Here is a 17674-nt window from a genome sequence, read left to right on the forward strand (position 1 = left end):
GTATCGCACCACAGTCCGCATATCAACTAGGGTGACTCCCTATATGCTGGTTTATGGTACAGAGATGATCATTCCTGCCGAGATAGAAATTCCTTCTTTGAGGATCATATAGGAAGCAGAACTAGACAATGCAAAATGGGTGAAGAGTCGTTATGAGCAGCTAGCTCTTATAGACGGAAAAGAATGAATGTAGTTTACTACGGTCAACTTTATTACAACAGAATGTCCAGAGCCTTCAACAAAAGAGTCAACCCAAGACAATTCACACCGGGGCACCTGGTGCTAAAGAAGATTTTCCCGCATCAGGACGAGGCCAAAGGGAAGTTCTCTCCCAACTTGCAGGGTCCGTACATGGTCCACCGGGTTCTGATAGGAGGAGCCCTCATACTTGCAGAAATGGACGGAGAAGTCTGGCCAAAGCCAATTAATTCAGATGCACTCAAGCGTTACCATGTGTAATCTTTATGCTTTCATATATGATGTAATTTGAACTATGCCTGACCTGATTCCTGTTTAACAGGGGATACGTAGGCAGCCCTATGGGTTCGGTCACAATTCAATAAAATTTTCATTTCCCCCGCAATTGGAAACTGGGGCAGAATTTTGAGGAGGACCCTCAAAATTTTGGAGCAAGCGAAGTTGCAATGTCTTGAACCACATCGCAGTCGTCGGTTCATCTAAAGAAAATTATTCTTAATTATGCTTTTACTAAATCATGCATGTTCATTACTAAAATTGCCTTGTTTAGCAATGCTGCCCCAATGATACGTACAGTATCACCGGAACAGAGCCAAGCGGGTCAAGCAAAGCCAGCGGGAATACGAAGAAAGCATCAAAAGTGGTATGGTCACAAACTTTGAGGCTTTGCAGGCTACCAACAAGGTTCTGTAGTTTGGTGGCACGACCAGTAAAAGGGACGTGAGCGCCGTGATGGTTGCACAGAGAACCAAGTCCCGTATCAAATACCAAACCTACCCGATGCCTCCACTCCCATATCAACCTACCCCAAATTACCAAGCACCCTCGCCCTCTTACCAAATTCCACCACCTACTTACCAATCACCTCCACCTCCCACATATCAACCTACTTCACCAAGATATTCCCAACCCGCACATGTATACCAAGCCTACAATACTCAACCCTTTCACTATCAATCACCTCCCACTCGCCAAAACTTTCCTAGACCCCGACCAAATTTCGACCGCAGACCTCCCAAACAATATATCGCCATTGCCGAAATAATTAACCAGCTGTATGAAAGGCTTAAAGCTGCTGGTTATGTCACCCCCATCCCCACTATAACTCTTGAAAACCATTCTCAATGGGTCAATCCTGATAAATCTTGTGCATACCATTCCGGCATGAAAGGGCATACCGTTGATGAATGTCGCTCTCTGAAAGATAAAATCCAAGCACTGATTGATAACAAGATTATTGTGGCAAAGGAGCCCGCTCTGAATGTACTCAATAACCCTCTACCAGACCACAAGGGTGGAGGCATTCACGTGATTGAAAGAGAGGACGACTGGGACCCTTAGGGGTCAATAGGTTTGATCACAGAAGGCGACAATCCAAAGAAACCAACAGTGACCCTTAATCCGATTGTAGTCCAGATTCAGCCTTTTGGGGATGCTGAGGTGAACATGTCCATATCACTTGAGTTTGAAACACTATCCTCTGCAAAGACGCCAGCAATGATCGAGGTCGAGTTTGGGTCCCCGGCAAATGTACCTGAACCTTTTGAAGTTGCGGTCTTGCCTTCCAAAATATAGGCTCCGTTCGGAGTAAAGGTGCCCATTCCAGTAGCAATGTCAGCTATAACGCCATTCCTTACAAATGCCATACCTTGGGACTACACAGCCGAGGCAAGAAGGAAAGGGAAAGCCAAATCCGGAGAAGCATTCACGGCACAGGGTATGACAAGAACTGGCAGAGTATACACCCCAGAACATTTGGCTAAATCAAGCAAGCAGGCCTCTGGACGTCCAACCATCACTGAAGCTGCGCCCGATGATCTCTGGAGAAAAATACAAGCAAAGGAGTACTCATTCATCGATCAGTTGAACAAAACACCGGCACAGATCTCTATCCTAGCTTTGCTGCAAAGCTCTGATGCACACATGAACGCCTTGTTGAAGGTGCTGAGTGAGGCATATGTACCGAGCAACATCAGTGGAGGAGAAATGGAAAACATGGTAGGGCATGTATTGGAGAGTCACAAGATCACTTTTCATGATGATGAATTGCCACCAAAAGGGTTGAGTCGCAACAAGGTGCTGCACATCACTATGCAATACGAGGATTATTTCATCACCAGAATCCTGATTGACGGTGGGTCCAGCCTCAATATTTGTCCGTTGGTAACACTCAAAACATTAGGAAAGAGTCTGCATGAGATCAAGTACGGGGCCATCAACGTCAAAGCTTTCGACGGTTCCCAAAGGTCCACTATTGGGGAAATTAGCTAGTGTTTGCAGATGGGGCCTACTTGGTTTGATGTTGAATTTCAAGTAATAGATGTGCCAGCATCTTACAACTTGTTGTTGGGATGGCCGTGGATTCATGCCACTGGGGCCGTAGCGTCAACACTACATCAGGCGGTGAAATTTGAGTGGAACCACCAAGAGGTAATCATTCACGGCGACGGCAGCAATCCCATATACAGTCGCCAAACCATCCCAGCGATTGGAGGAAGGAGAAAGATAGGCGGGGAAACCTATCACCACATCGAGCGAGTCAACGCCGTTGACAAAGACAAATAGTGGGACAAAAAAATTTAAAGCATATTGAACTGGAGCGGATATGAGCCTGGCAAAGGACTTTGCAAGGACCTCCAAGGAATTGCCAAGCCGATCAAACTGAAGAAACATGGCACCACTTTCGGTCTGGGATACGAGTATACTTGAAGGAATTCAACAACTGGTCGCCACCATGGCGCGACCCTTACTACCCACTGGAGCAGCCGATACCCCATTTAGAACAGACTTTCCAGCCACCCAGATGTTATATATAGGTCGGAAGAAGAGGAAGCACTGGCAGCAATGAGGAATTTATTCATAGAAGATGATGACATGTATTACTGTGTCATTTTCAAGGAGGAAGGGGAGGAAGGCCCTTCTTTACAAGCCGTAAGCCAAGGAGCATTCCTCAACAATTGGACCGTCAGAGGAAAATGATAGAGAAGCATAAGCAGTGGAATGAGAAGTTATCATTTGCTTTATTGGGGTATCGCACCACAGTCCGCATATCAACTAGGGTGACTCCCTATATGCTGGTTTATGGTACAGAGACGATCATTCCTGCCGAGATAGAAATTCCTTCCTTGAGGATCATACAGGAAGCAGAACTCGACAATGCAGAATGGGTGAAGAGTCATTATGAGCAGCTAGCTCTTATAGACGGAAAGAGAATGAATGTAGTTTACCACGGTCAGCTTTATTAGAATAGAATGTCCAGAGCCTTCAACAAAAGAGTCAAGCCAAGACAATTCATACCGGGGCACCTGGTGCTAAAGAAGATTTTCCCGCATCAGGACGAGGCCAAAGGGAAGTTCTCTCCCAACTGACAGGGTCCGTACGTGGTCCACCGGACTCTGATAGGAGGAGCCCTCATACTTGCAGAAATGGACAGAGAAGTCTAGCCAAAGCCAATTAATTCAGATGCACTCAAGCTTTACCATGTGTAATCTTTATGCTTTCATATACGATGTAATTTGAACTATGCCTGACCTGATTCTTGTTTAAGAGGGGATATGTAGGCAACCCTATGGGTTCGGTCACAATTCAATAAAAATTTTATTTCCCCCGCAATTGGAAACTGGGGCAGAATTTTGAGGAGGACCCTCAAAATTCCAAAGTGATTTCAGCCATTCACCGCAAGCAGCCGTCAGAAGCAGCAGCCTAGTAAACTGGGGCAGAATTTTGAGGAGGACCATCAAAATTCTGGAGCAAGCGAAGTTGCAATGTCTTGAACCACATCGCAGTCATCGGTTCATCTAAAGAAAATTATTCTTAAGTATGCTTTTACTAAATCATGCATGTTCATTACTAAAATTGCCTTATTTAGCAATGCTACCCCAATGATACGTACATTATCACCGGAACAGAGCCAAGCGGGTCAAGCAAAGCTAGCGGGAATACGAACTAACCTCCCCTTTTTTTAAAAAACTCACGTTGTTTCTTTTGATGCAGGCACTTGAGTTGCAAAATCATGAAATATACTATACACTCACGAGACTCACATTGCTCAGAAATAAAACTCTCAGAACGTTGCACTTACTCACAGCTACTATCCGCACGCAGTGTCTCCAGCAGACACAGTATCCCCAGCAGTCGCAATATCGCAATCCGCTATCAGCTAAGAAAACTCTATTGCCATTTTCCATTTTACTTCCTACACAAGGCTACCATTCTGCCTTCCGAGGTTAAGCTCTACCTCCATCTACATTCTCTGCATTGCATAAGGCTACCATTCTGCCTTCCGAGGTTAAGCTCTACCTCCATCTGCATTCTCTGCATTGCATAAGGCTACCATTCTACCTTCCGACGTTAACTCTACCTCCATCTGCATTCTCTGCATTGCATAAGGCTACCATTCTGCCTTCCGAGTCTAAGCTCTGTCTCCATATGCATTCTCTGCATTGCATTGGCTAACATTCTACCTTCCGAGATTAAGCTCTACCTCCATCTCGCATGGCTGAAAGATCTCCACTTTTATTTACATCTGCATGGCTGAAATATCTCCGTTTCATTTATATCATGCATGGCTGAAATATCGCCACTTCATTTATACCTTGCATTGGATGAAAGATCTCCACCTATTGCATCTCATGGGATGAAATATCGCCAAATTATCCAAAGGCGTCATTGTTCAGAGGCACCATTTTCATAGCCCGAGAACGCCATTTCATGGCCTGAGGACCCCTTTTATCTTTTACATATCATTATTCAAAGGCATCATGGTTCATAGGCATCATTCTCATAGCCCGAGAACATCATTTCATGGCCCGCGGATCCTTTATTATACGTTTCATGGCCCAGGACATCATGGTTCAAGGACGCCATCCTAACCATCCAAAGACAGCATTCATGGTCCAACGGGAACTTACATCATGTTTAAATTTACGCACAATATACTTTTGTATTGCTTGTTTGCAGGTAAACCGGCGAGTAACAACCATATCAGCAGGAGCAACCCCGCTCCAGTTCCCACAGCTCTACCCTCCATCCCAGCCCGAATATCTCGTTCGTTCTTGAAAAATCTCCATCGGCATATTCCGCCGGCGAATCTTGAACTACATATGGCCTGATTTCTGTAAGACCAGGGATATGTAGGCGGCTCAGGAACTAGAGCACGGTCAACCTCTTCAAACCATTTCGTTAGGTCAAATTGGCCATCACATCTTTACCCGACAACTCTTTCATCCTTCCCGGGTAAAGAGGGGCAGCTGTTGATACCCAATTTTTCCCTATGCATTTTATATATGCAAAATACTTTCAAAATAGCATATATATGCATATATAAGTATACCCAAGTGTTTTAGTATTTTTTCCTAATTTTTAAAAGATTTTTTAAATTAATTTATTACCCATTTTAGCAGTACAAAAACTAATAGTTATTCCCAAAATTATTATTTTGGTGAATAACTTATTTTATTCTCACATTTATACCAAAATTTAGCTAAGGTAATTTTTACGCATTATTTACAAATTTATTTAGTATTTTAAAGCTAAATTGCATATAATTGCAATTTTATCCTATCTTAGGATTTAATTACGTTTATAATTACAAAATTGATTCTAGTATTTTTAATTTAATATTTATACATTATTAAATAATTTAGTACTTTTAATTTTTTTTCAAAAATCATTTTACTATTTTTATAAAAATAAAAGGGAAAAGTGGTTATTTAAATACTAGCCATATTTCATTTCAATTATAGCCTAAAATCAGCCCCAATTAACCCCAATTTCAAATTCAAACGGGCCAGCCCAATTCCTAAAATGACCCTCCCCACCTGCTTATCCAATCCACCTTGTTGATCATTTCGATCAACGGCCAGAATTTTCCCTTTCCTTTTTAATTCCCAAACACCACCCAACCCTATCCCATTTCTCACCAACCGTCGCCTCTGAATTCTCTCATCTCTCAAACTCTCTCGAAGGTTCTTGAAACCCTAATCATCTCCTACTATCTTCTACCTTCAGCTCGCCGGAATCCATGTCCTCTCAGGCGATGGATGGCTTAAACTCATCTCCCTCTGCTCTTAAACACTTGGTGTTCGAAGTTTTGAGGTCTGACCTCAATGGTGACCGTTCAGATCCTCTCCGATTCGAGGTTCTATGGCCTCTCCGGCCTTGCTCCGGCATATCCAAGCATTATGAGGCTATTTCTGACTTATCTGACTCAGATCGAACCTTTTCCAAGCCTTTCTCGCTTTAGGGTTCCTTTGAAACCCTAGCTATTCGAGGTTTTTTCTGATTGTTTTCTTAAATCTGTTCTATATCTGTGCTCTACTTGAGTTTGTAAACGTTTGCCTAATTTTTCTTTCAAAAATCACTTCTTTCCGATTTAGGGTTTTTCTGAAAAGCTTAAAATGTTTCTCTGACTTTTCTTCTTCTTTTCGTTGTGTGTATTTGTCTATACTATATTATGATGTTTTCTTTTCTACCATGCATGTTCTTCTACTGTGTTCTTATGTTTTCCTTTATCATGCATGTTCTTCTGTGCTTCGTTTTTCTACTGTGTTTTGTACCATGCTCGCATATTTATCTTGATGTATCTTCCTATACGATATTTTTCTATGCTTTTCCAGTATTTTTATGTTCTTCTACTGTATGTATCTCCTACTGAGTTCTTAAGTTTTGTTCGCCTTCTACTGAACTCTGTTTAAGTCCCTTCTAAAAGGTTTTCTTAAACACGTTTCTTCTACTGTTGTGACTATTCTCTCATTATGCTCCTACGCTCTGTTTGCTTCAAATATTATTTGTATCTGCTTGTCTTCTCATGAGATTCTGAAAGGAAATCTCTGAGCCTATTGCCTCCTCATCTATATATTTGACTCGAGTCCGAAACCCTAGAATTTAAGGGGGGGGGTTTCCTCCGAGTTTGGTCATATGATCAAACTAGGGTTCTGTTGAGGATCCTTGGCTCTTTCAGACTTATTTCTGGGTCTATAAACTAAGTGTGAACTTCTTTTGTTTGCACACAATTCTGATTCTCCTACACTAGACTCTTCTGAATAGCATGACAAATTTCTTCATGTTTAACGTGTCTGTATGCTTTTATATATGAGGAATCTTTCTTCAGAATGGGTTTCCAACTTGTGATTGATTCAGAACTCCTTTTAATAAATCTAATTGATTGGCACTGATTTTCCTTAAGTTGAAATTTTTCCCATCTTTCTGACTTGGTTCATTCATACGAAATCTTCAATTTTTGATTTTCTTGGTTGTTAACTGATTTTCTTTCCTTATTTGCACAAACTGTGTGTTGTCAAGACCCTGTCCTTAAATAGACCTTTATGTATTTACCCCTTTTATGCTTATTTGAAAAAGTGTTTGATGAATCCATTTCCTTAATTAGTTTTGCCCATTTGAAATCAGAATCCCTTAATTAGGGGGAAACCTTGTGTAATTGATTTTCAAACTATTTTCTTACCTATTTCTGCTTGCTTTCTACACTATAAATGGGCTCGACCCTTCTGCACTTTAACAGACCTTCAGTTCAACACTTTTACACTTCATACTTCACCCTTACAACCTCACGATTTTTCTTTAAGATCTTAGCATTCTGACTGCCTGTTTGCACTTTGGCTTTGCACGACTACTGTATTCTTTCACTTGTTTCTTGGAGACTGGTATGTTCTAGTTTTAGCTTCAGCATCATCCCAATCTGTTCACTTATAGCCTTTACATCCATGTCTACTTTACTGTCTATATAGTGTTGAATGTTTAATTAGCACGATAATTTCTTTTACTTGTTTCTGCTATGAATCCCTGTACCCCTATTCCCCTCTATGTGATTTGAGTTGTAGTTCATGACATGACAATATGCAAGTTACTGTTAATGTCTGGACTTGATCCCTTAGAGGATCCTGACTCCCAAAACAATGTGTTCTAACAGGCTTGTGGGGTGTGCCAGCACTTCCCATTACTAGGTATGCCCACTAGCCTGTCCCTGTTTCTCTACCACTTCCCCTTTCCCTTTTTCCAAACTCTGCACTTACACTTACTCTTATCTTCTAAGCTCTGCCCCCCTCCTGTAAGCCTTGCCTTGGGACCTTGAGTTCCCTTTGAACTTGGATACTTGAGGGCTGGCCCTTCCACACTGCACTATGTTCTTAATCCTGTATGTGTTTGGGTGTGAGCACTGCCCGGAGTCCATTTGAGGCTCTTAGGGAACTTTGACACATCCAAATAAGAGAAAGGCTTGGGATCCTGATCTTTGGAGTTGGTTCATCTCATATTTCAGACCTGGATTCTGAATTAGGCTCCCCTTGGTTGTACTTTAATTTCTGATGTAATTTTGCTTTTTTTTTATTCATTCTGGGATGTTAGTGAAAAAGGGAGGGTCAATCATGTATGAAAAGGGGTAGATACCATGTTCATAGGGGATTACTATACTTCTGCATTCACGTATCCTGCTTTCAACTTTTGCACTTCTGCGTTTCATATAGATACCATGTCTATAAGTTTTTTTGCACTTCTGCATTTCATATAGATACCATGTCTATAAGTTTCTGCACTTCTGCATCATATAGAGACCATGTCTATAGGTTTCTACACTTCTGCATTATATAGAGACCATGTCTATAGGTTTCTGCACTGCTGCATTATCATATAGATAATATGCCTATAGGACTTCCTGCATTTTGCACCTGTATCTATCACTAGGAAAATGAGTTTATAGGCTTAAGAAATCGATTTCATATTGATGACTTGCCTATAGGATTGCTGTACGCCGATGACAACGTTTTAAATTAACAACGCCTAGAAAATATGCCTACAGGAACTATCAATCAAATCTGAATTGCCTCGCTCGTTTTAAGTTTAATCTGCAGAACTTGGTAAAAACCTGGCAACCTCCCTGTAATTAGTTTACTATTTTTTTTCTTAAACTAATATATATCATGCCTATAGGTTTCGCCTAACACCTAGGCATGCTTTAGGATAAAAGCTATAACTGAACTAGTCTTTGATAATTACAACCAATGGGCAGGTCTAATTTGGACTTCTTATCCGAAAATATGTGATAAATCAGCCTGTTTTTACCTTTTAAGTTAATCAGACCCTAATCAGTATGTGTAAGACATGCTAAAGCTATATGCTTTCTTTGGTTTTAAGGAGGTTTATTTGAGCCGTATCTGTTTACATGCTTTCCTAATACTTGCTATATATGTTTTGATTGTCGCCTTAGAATTTTGTCCTTTAAAACTGCAAAACCTCATACCCCTTCCCTTTTAGGATTAGTAGTCCCAAGTACCTCCGGGACTGATAGGAATAGGGCGAGTAATAACATGCAATATGTAACGAAACCATTCCGCGCTTTAATACCTTAACGGGGTGGGAAATGATAGATATGGATATGATGACCACACTATAACATCTCGTGTAGCCCCTCATTGAGGAGTGATTACCGGATGTTGTGTGGGGTGATCCATATTATTTGTAAACCTAGGACTCCCCTCTCCCTTTACTTGTTTATTTTTCAGAATTTTCAAATTGTTTTCCTCAAAAAATTCAGCTTCCTTTTGTTTTCTTTAAACTTTAATCTATTTGCAACCATTACGTGAAAACCCCTTATATTGAAACTTCTATTTGCCTACTTGTTACTTAAAGTCACAATTGTAGCATGACAAAGAACCACACTAGTAGATTCTGAGGGGTTCCTAACACCTTCCCCTCGGGATAATTTCTAGACCTTACCCAACCTCTGGTTTTCTAGATCAATTCCTTCCTAGTGTCCTAATGCACTTTAATCATTAGGTGGTGACTCTCCAATTCAAACCCAATTCCCAAAAGGGAACGAGTTGTCCTCCCAAATGTCCTAAACCCGATTTCACGTGAAAAAGGTGGCGCGACAGTCACCTGAGCAAAGATCTCCCATTGGGATAAGGCTTATTGAGCCACAAATACAAATGGTAATGGGTGTGAAACAATCAGGGTTGATGCAGAGTAAAAGTCTCTTGAAACCTACTCAAGCTGCCCAAGGACTCAAGGCCACAAACCGACCACCATTTTCAAAATTGACAAATTTTCCTTTGTGTGAAACAGGAACAAGGCAGTGCAAGGAAAGTGGTTAAAAATAGAAAAAAAGACAAAAAAAAGAAAAAAAGAGAAGAAAAAGAAAAGAAGAGAAGAGCCGACAAAGGGAAGCTTCTCAAATCTTTGCTTTTATTTATCTGGCTATTGTGCATAAAATCTTGCCATTGGTCTTCACATTTTTCCTCCTAGGATAAAAAGTCCTAGTCTGATGGATTTTCTCCCAATCAAAATCTTAGTCTGATGAATCTTTCTCCTAAAATATAAAACCTAGTCTGATGAATTTTCTCCTATGATAGAAATCTTAACATGATGAATATTTCTCCTAAGATAAAAAAGTCCTAGTCTGATGAACTTTCTCCTAGGATACAAAATCTTAGTCTGATGAATTTTTCTCCTAAGATAACAAAAATAAACATAGTCTGATGAATTTTCTCCTAGGATCAAAATCTTAGTCTGATGAATCTTGCTCCTAAGATACCAGAAAAAGAAGAAGAAAAGAGACCTAGTCTGATGAACTTTCTCCTAGGATCAAAATCTTAGTTTGAATCTTTCTCCTAAGATAGGAAACCTAGTCTGATGAATTTTCTCCTAGGATCGAAATCTTAGTATGATGAATCTTTCTTCTAAAATACCAAAAAAGAGACCTAGTCTGATGAACTTTCTCCTAGGATCAAAATCTTAGTCCGATGAATCTCTCTCCTAAGATTAAAGCCTAGTCTGATGAATTTTCTCCTAGGATAGTAATTTTAAAAAGAAGAAGGGGGAAGTGTGAATTTGAAAAAAAGGGGGTCAATTTTTAGTTTTCTTAAGTTATCAATGTTTAGTTTTCTTGAAATCAGGGGCCCCGCCTGGAGAATAGGGTCAGTCTCTACTTTAGTCAAGCTTAGTTTATAGTTTTTCACAAGCTCAATCAATTTTAGGAGACGCACATCCTAGTCGAGTAATTAATTTTACTCTCATCATTGCATCATTCATCAGCAGCGTAGGTAATTATAGTTTTGTCAAAAATCTTCCTAGTGCAAACTGGGGCAGAAAAGTTTCTTTTGCTTTGTCTTTTTTGTTGTAGTAGCAGGCGCTCACCTGGAGAACAAGTGAATCCGTTTCGAAATTAATTCAAATTTCAAGTAAGTAGCAGACGCCGACCTGGAGAACAAGGGAAGTTATTTCTGAATTCAATTCAAGTTAGAAGTAGCAGAAGCTCGCGGCAAGAATGCGAGTCAACAATCCGAGATGATCAACAAAAGTAGTCTCGATCCAAAAAAAGAAAAAAAGAAAAAAAAAGAAAAAAAAAGAAAAACAAAAGAAGTGAATCCAAATGTAGGAGCGGGAAAAAGATGTGAACTACTCAAGACGTGGTTGAGGTCGTGAGTGCTAAATGTCCGGTCTTGATCCAAAAGGTGAAGAAGAATGAACTAGCACCTGCAGCTAGCAAACGCTAAGGTTCAAATCTAAAGTCCGCATGAAGAATCATTCAAGACTCAAAATCAAGCTTCAGAAGACTCATAGATAGGAATCTTGTGACTCGTAGCTGATAGGCTTAGTTAGACTTTTCAATTTTGATTTTTAATGTAATAATAGGACCGCGGACCGGAACCTCACTCGGCGCTCCACCTCGGTACACTCAATCACCTCATTCACTTCTGAACTACACGTGTCCTGATTCCTTTATAGCCAAGGATATGTGGGTAGCTTAGACACTAGGGCTCGGTCACATTCTCCTTTCTCTTAGTTTTTGGTCTCTCTAAATAAGGGTTGGGTCAAAAACCTTTCTCGTCGTTCTTTGTCTGAAAACTTTTCATGTTTCCAGTCAAAGACGGGCACCTGTAGACATGTGATTTTTGACCCTCCCCAAGATTTTACATATTTTAGCAATTAAATATTTAGTTTAGGTCTAATATCGATATTTTAGCTAGTTTTGACCCTTTTACTTTATTTTATCATAGAAAGAAAAATTACAAAAATATTTTCTCTTATTTAGCTAATTAATATTTTTATCTAGTTACTTTTAATTTGTATACCTTATATAAAATTCAAAAATACAAAAAAAATATAGTTCCAGGAATATTATCTTAATTTTACAATGATTTTTTCATTTTTTATCTTTTAGTATGATATTTTAAAAAATACAAAAAATAGGTTTGTTTTAACGGATAGTTTTATTTTAATAGTTATTTTACTTGAGTAGGATTAATTAGTAAATGGTGTAGTATTTTTGGTCTTGTTCTAGAAGAAAGTATAAAATTTGGGGCAAATTTTATTTGGTCTTAATTGAAAAGGCCCAATTTCGGATAGCCCAAACCATTGAGCTCATACCCATTCCTCATTTGACCTAATATAATTCCTACCCTCTATAAAATAATACCTAACTCCTAAAATCAAGAGGACCTAGGACGTAGCCTATAACTCTAAAGCAAAAAAAGAAAACGGCGGATCTTACAAAAATAAGAGAAGCAGTCGTCTGCTTCAGCTGTATCCTTTAGATTTATCACCAACATTTAGAGGGTATTTGGCTACGCTTATAAGCTGGTCAAACTTGCTTATAAGTACTTTTTGACTTATTTACGTGTTTGGTAAAATTAAAAGTGCTTACAAGTAAAGTACTTATAAGCCAAAAGCCATAAGTTGGTCTCCCCAACTTATCAAATTTTAGCTTATAAGCACTTTAGGTTTGACTAAAATATTTACTATTCTATCCCTAAAATACTTCTTTTTAAAACAAAACTCTTCGGATACCCAATTCTTTAGCTGCTTATTATTAATTTCAGCACTTTTATCCAAACACATAACTGCTTATTTATTAAATCATCTTTAGCACTTAAAAGTATTTTTCAGCACCTAATGCTTATTAGCTACTTCAAATCAGCTAAGCCAAACAGGCTCTTAATAGCTCTTCCTTTGAATTAAACAACACAAGCTGAAAGGAAAATAGATCGGCTGCTCCTTTCCCATTTTTCGATTCCAAAGCAAGGACACTTGATTTCTGTTCTTCGCTTTCTTCTGCTGAAGGCCAATCCAATTTTCCATCCGAGGTTTGCGATTTTGATTTAGCTCGCGATTTCTGCTCGATATTGTTGCTATTTTCAGTTGGAATTTTGGAGTAAAATATTGTATTCCTCTACTATTATTAAAAGAATTTCGAATTAACAGGTTCATCTCTACTCCTATGGTCTTTATTTTAATCTTATTTATGTGAGTAAAGCCTAGATGAGCCAATATAGAGCAAAATAATTAGTGATTGTTGGAGGTTCGTCTCTTACTTCGTCCATGATTTCTCATTGTCAGTGTGTATGTGTTGTATTGAATTTTGTTTAGTTATTCTTTGAGCTGATCTTTACTAATTTTACATAGCCTTCTGTTGAGCCTAGTTTCGAAAGGACATTTAAGTGGATATGTCTGAACTTTGTGCTTATTCCAATTATTTTCCGTAGTCCTCAATTCTAATTTTATTGTTATGTTGTATCTTTAAAATTTAGATAACTTCCATAAATAAAAAGGATGAGCTATTAAATGTATTAGATTAATGATTTAGAGTGAATAATTTTTATTAATACAACCTGGGTTTTAATCGATTTCAACAGGATCTTGTCTTTCAAGATGTTTGAATTTGGCTAATTACTAGTTTATTGGCAGTGAATATATTTTATCTAATATGATACTTTAGCCCTCATTATTGCAATTTATTTTTCCTTTCTTTCTTAATAGATGACTTCAATTAAATAACCCTTAGCTTCAAATAGGCCAAATGGATCCCCTGCTAATAGGCTCATGACGTTAAGTGGCTTCAAGATGTAAACTTTAGCAATTTGTAAAGTTGTAGCTATCTTTAATAATTTAGCAATACCATTGATCTACAATAACATCCCTAACTTTGGCCTTTACAAGTCATCTCAAGTCAGTTTAGTGACAAGTCTTGAACATCGTAGCTTGCTTTAGGCGCGATTAATAATAAATCATCGTGATTGTGTACTCGTTCACGTGACATAATTACTATCTTAAAAACAAAATCGGAGTATGCGTTCACGCAACTTCGACTAAACTTTCTTAATATTAATAAAACGCTATTAATTATGGACACGTACGCATGACATGATTTATGACGCGCCAAACAAATGGGTACACGTACACGTGACCTGCTTTTAAAGATAATTTCCTAATTAAAAGAGGTAAATGCACATAGGTTCTAAAATAAGTAACTAAATAATTTGATTAAGCCAAGTATGATCAAAGCGATGTGCTTAAACCACGGAACCCGGTAATATCTAACACCTTCTCCCAGGTTAACAGAATTCCTTACCCGGATTTCTGTGTTTGCAGACTATAAAACAGAGTCAAATCTCCTCGATTCGGAATTTTAAACCTTGACTTGGGACACCATAAATTATACGAAGTGGCAACTCTAAATTTAAATAAATAATCCCATTCCGATTGTCACTTAAATTGGAAAAAACTCCCTTATACCCTTTCGGGGTAGAAAAAGGAGGTGTGCCACTCACGAAATCAGCATATTTATTGCCAGGCAAATCTACTAACACAGCGGAACGATATGCTTAGTTTTATATAAAGGAAATAGTCAGACTTCATGGCACTCCAGTTTCCATCATTTCAGATCGAGGGGCTCAGTTCAGAACTAGCTTTTGGAAGAAATTTCAGCAAGGTTTGGGTACTCAGGTGAATCTTAGGACAACCTTTCATCCACAGACTGATAGGCAAGCAGAGCGGACTTTTAAAATGCTTGAGGATATGTTGTGTGCTTGTGTTATTGACTTCTTGGGTAGGTGGGATGATCATTTGCCACTCATAGAATTTGCTTACAACAATAGCTTCCACACTAGTATTCGATAACACCATTTGAGGCATTATATGGTAGGAGATGTAGATCTCCCATTGGGTGGTTCGAGATTGGGGAAGCTGAGTTGATAGGACCAGACCTCGTACATCAAGCTATGGAAAAGGTTAAAATGATTAAAGAGCAGTTGAAAATTGCTCAGAGTCGCCAAAAGTCCTATTCGGATGTTCGTCGAAGAGATTTGGAGTTCAAAGAAGATGATTGGGTATTCCTGAAGGTTTCCCCCATAAAAGGTATAATGCGATTTGGAAAGAAAGGGAAATTAAGTCCGAGGTATGTTGGGCCGTACAAAATCGTTCCGAGGATTGGTCAGGTGGCGTACAAGCTTGAGCTACCACCTGAGATGTCATTAGTGCACCCGGTATTACATGTGTCTATATTGAAGAAAGTAATCGGAGATCCATCACTTATCATACCAGTTGAGACTATAGAGGCTAATGAAGAACTATCATGTGAAGAAATTCCAGTTGCCATTCTTGATAGGCAAGTCCGAAAGTTAAGGAATAAAGAAGTTGCCTCCGTGAAAATGCTATGGTGAAACCAGTAGGTTGAAGAGGCTACTTTGGAGGCCTAGGAAGAGATGAAGAAGAAGCATCCTTACTTCTTTGAATAGCCATGTAATCTTTTTATGAAATTGTCGCATATGAATTTTGTATCACTTGTTCTGTTGATGTAAAGGTGTTCCTTTTGGGCTATATATTGCTTATGAGGCCACAGTTGGTGTTATTTTGCGTTGTGTTATGTCATTGGATTATGTGTATATTGTTAGGATGTGTTTCTGGGATTATCTGGCAGGTGGATAAGCCTAGTTACAAAGGAGACTCTCGCAAATTTTTTTGAAATTCTAGGAGTTAGTCAAAATTTAGGACTGTTAAGAGTGTAAGGTGACAACTGAGACTCATTGGGTGCTAATAGTGAACGTTGACCCTCATTCGAGGATGAATGATCTTAAGTGGGGGAGGATGTAAGGCCCCGTTAAAATTTCCAAATGATTTAAGATTTAAAAATGCGTCATTCGTATTTGGGAATAACGTATTCAAGTATTAAAGGAGACCTATGGGATAGAAGTACATCATTTTGAAATGAAAATATATGTTTAAGGGTGTTGGAACATAATAAGGAGTTTTGTGAATGAGATGAATTTGTGTGTAACAAGTTGCATACATTCAACAGAAAGAATGTTATAATGTAGGAATTGTTTCATACTTATATGAAAGTTTGGAAGTCAATTCGGGTTTATATCGTAACAAGTTATCAATTAGGGTGAGTGTAGAAGCAAGAAATGGAAAAAAATAAAAAGAAAACAACTGGGAGCGGGCCAGGTTTAGTGCAACGCATGGATTGTGGCACGCCATCCCTCTCAGCAACTTTGAAAACCAGTGAAGTATAGGCATATTGCGTTGGCACAGGCACGCTACCCCCACCTGAAGCCTTTTTAAATACTCACCTTTGGGGTTCATTTTCCCTATTTCACTTGGACAATTTTTTGGAGGGTGTCGCCGCTCCTCCACTATCGTGGCAATACGTCACGGCCTATTTTCTTTGTTCTTCCTGGTTGCCTTCCTCCCTCAGGGCTGAATTCGAGCCTGATCGCTCGACAATACTCGGTGGTGATTTTTATTGAGTAGCACGACTATTTTCCTCCTGAGCTGATGGCCAATTTCAACCCTGTGGTCGTGCGCACCATGTAGTTCCTGCGCTGGGTTGTGATTCCTTTGAGGGGGATTCGGTCGAATAGGTCTGAGCCGTTTGGAGTCCCTGGTTTCGCTTATGGTGAACACGATGTTTGGTATAGCAATGCTGAAATTGTACTCTAATGGGCGAGGTGCCCCTGCCGGCCGTGCGTCCTCGTCGAATCTGGCTTTGTTAAAGATTACTCGAGGATGTTGCCAGGGCCATTTCCCGATCGTCGCGAGGTAGATTGCATCTTGGGGAGTTCCTCCTATCCGCGGTGCATGGGTGTTACTCCCTCTGTTTGGCATTAGTTTCTTTACCGGGAGCCTGCTTGGGTATATTGAGCCCGACGAGGCTCCCAGATGGTCATCCATTACCTTGATTCATGGTTGGTGTCGGGCACGGGCATTCGACCAGATCTTGGCTGGGTATCTGATCAAGTTTTGTTTGACTTGCCCCGAAGTCGTGGGCTTGGTATGTTTAGGCTTTGGGTGAAGGCCTGTATTGCCCAGTCACCCGAAACTGGGGTGATCTCGTTCGTTCCATCGGGGAATGAGGTGCGAATTCCCGTGGCATTTCATTTTCCCTTTGTTCGGCCCTGGATGTGTCGGGCTCTCCTATCTCTGCTTCGATGGCATCGGCGCATGTCTATATGGAGGAATCTACCGACACAGTGAGCGAGTTTGTGGGGTCGGGTGCTAGGTCACGACACCACATCATGGTTCCTTTTGAGAGTGTTTCCCCGAACCTTTTCAATAAGATAGGCCCAGACTCATCATCTTGAGGGTCGTTGCCTTTACCCGCGCATGTATAAGCAGTGATGTGATCGTCGGGATATGGGGTCCCGTTGTACACAGGGAGTTTTGGCATTCCGAACTTCTTTGAAAT

At 39.8% G+C, this 17674-nt stretch overlaps 1 protein-coding gene across 1 annotated transcript; it reads left to right on the forward strand.

Annotated features, from left to right (window-relative positions):
* The first annotated feature begins 15209 nt into the window (after nt 1–15209).
* Nucleotides 15210–15650, forward strand: LOC138868795 (uncharacterized). Its single transcript, XM_070146366.1, has one exon. It carries the CDS (start codon nt 15210–15212, stop codon nt 15648–15650), a length of 441 nt encoding a protein of 146 aa, XP_070002467.1.
* The last annotated feature ends 2024 nt before the right edge of the window (nt 15651–17674 follow it).

The sequence above is a fragment of the Nicotiana sylvestris genome, chromosome 5, assembly GCF_000393655.2.
Source record: "Nicotiana sylvestris chromosome 5, ASM39365v2, whole genome shotgun sequence".
Taxonomy (NCBI): Eukaryota; Viridiplantae; Streptophyta; class Magnoliopsida; order Solanales; family Solanaceae; genus Nicotiana; species Nicotiana sylvestris.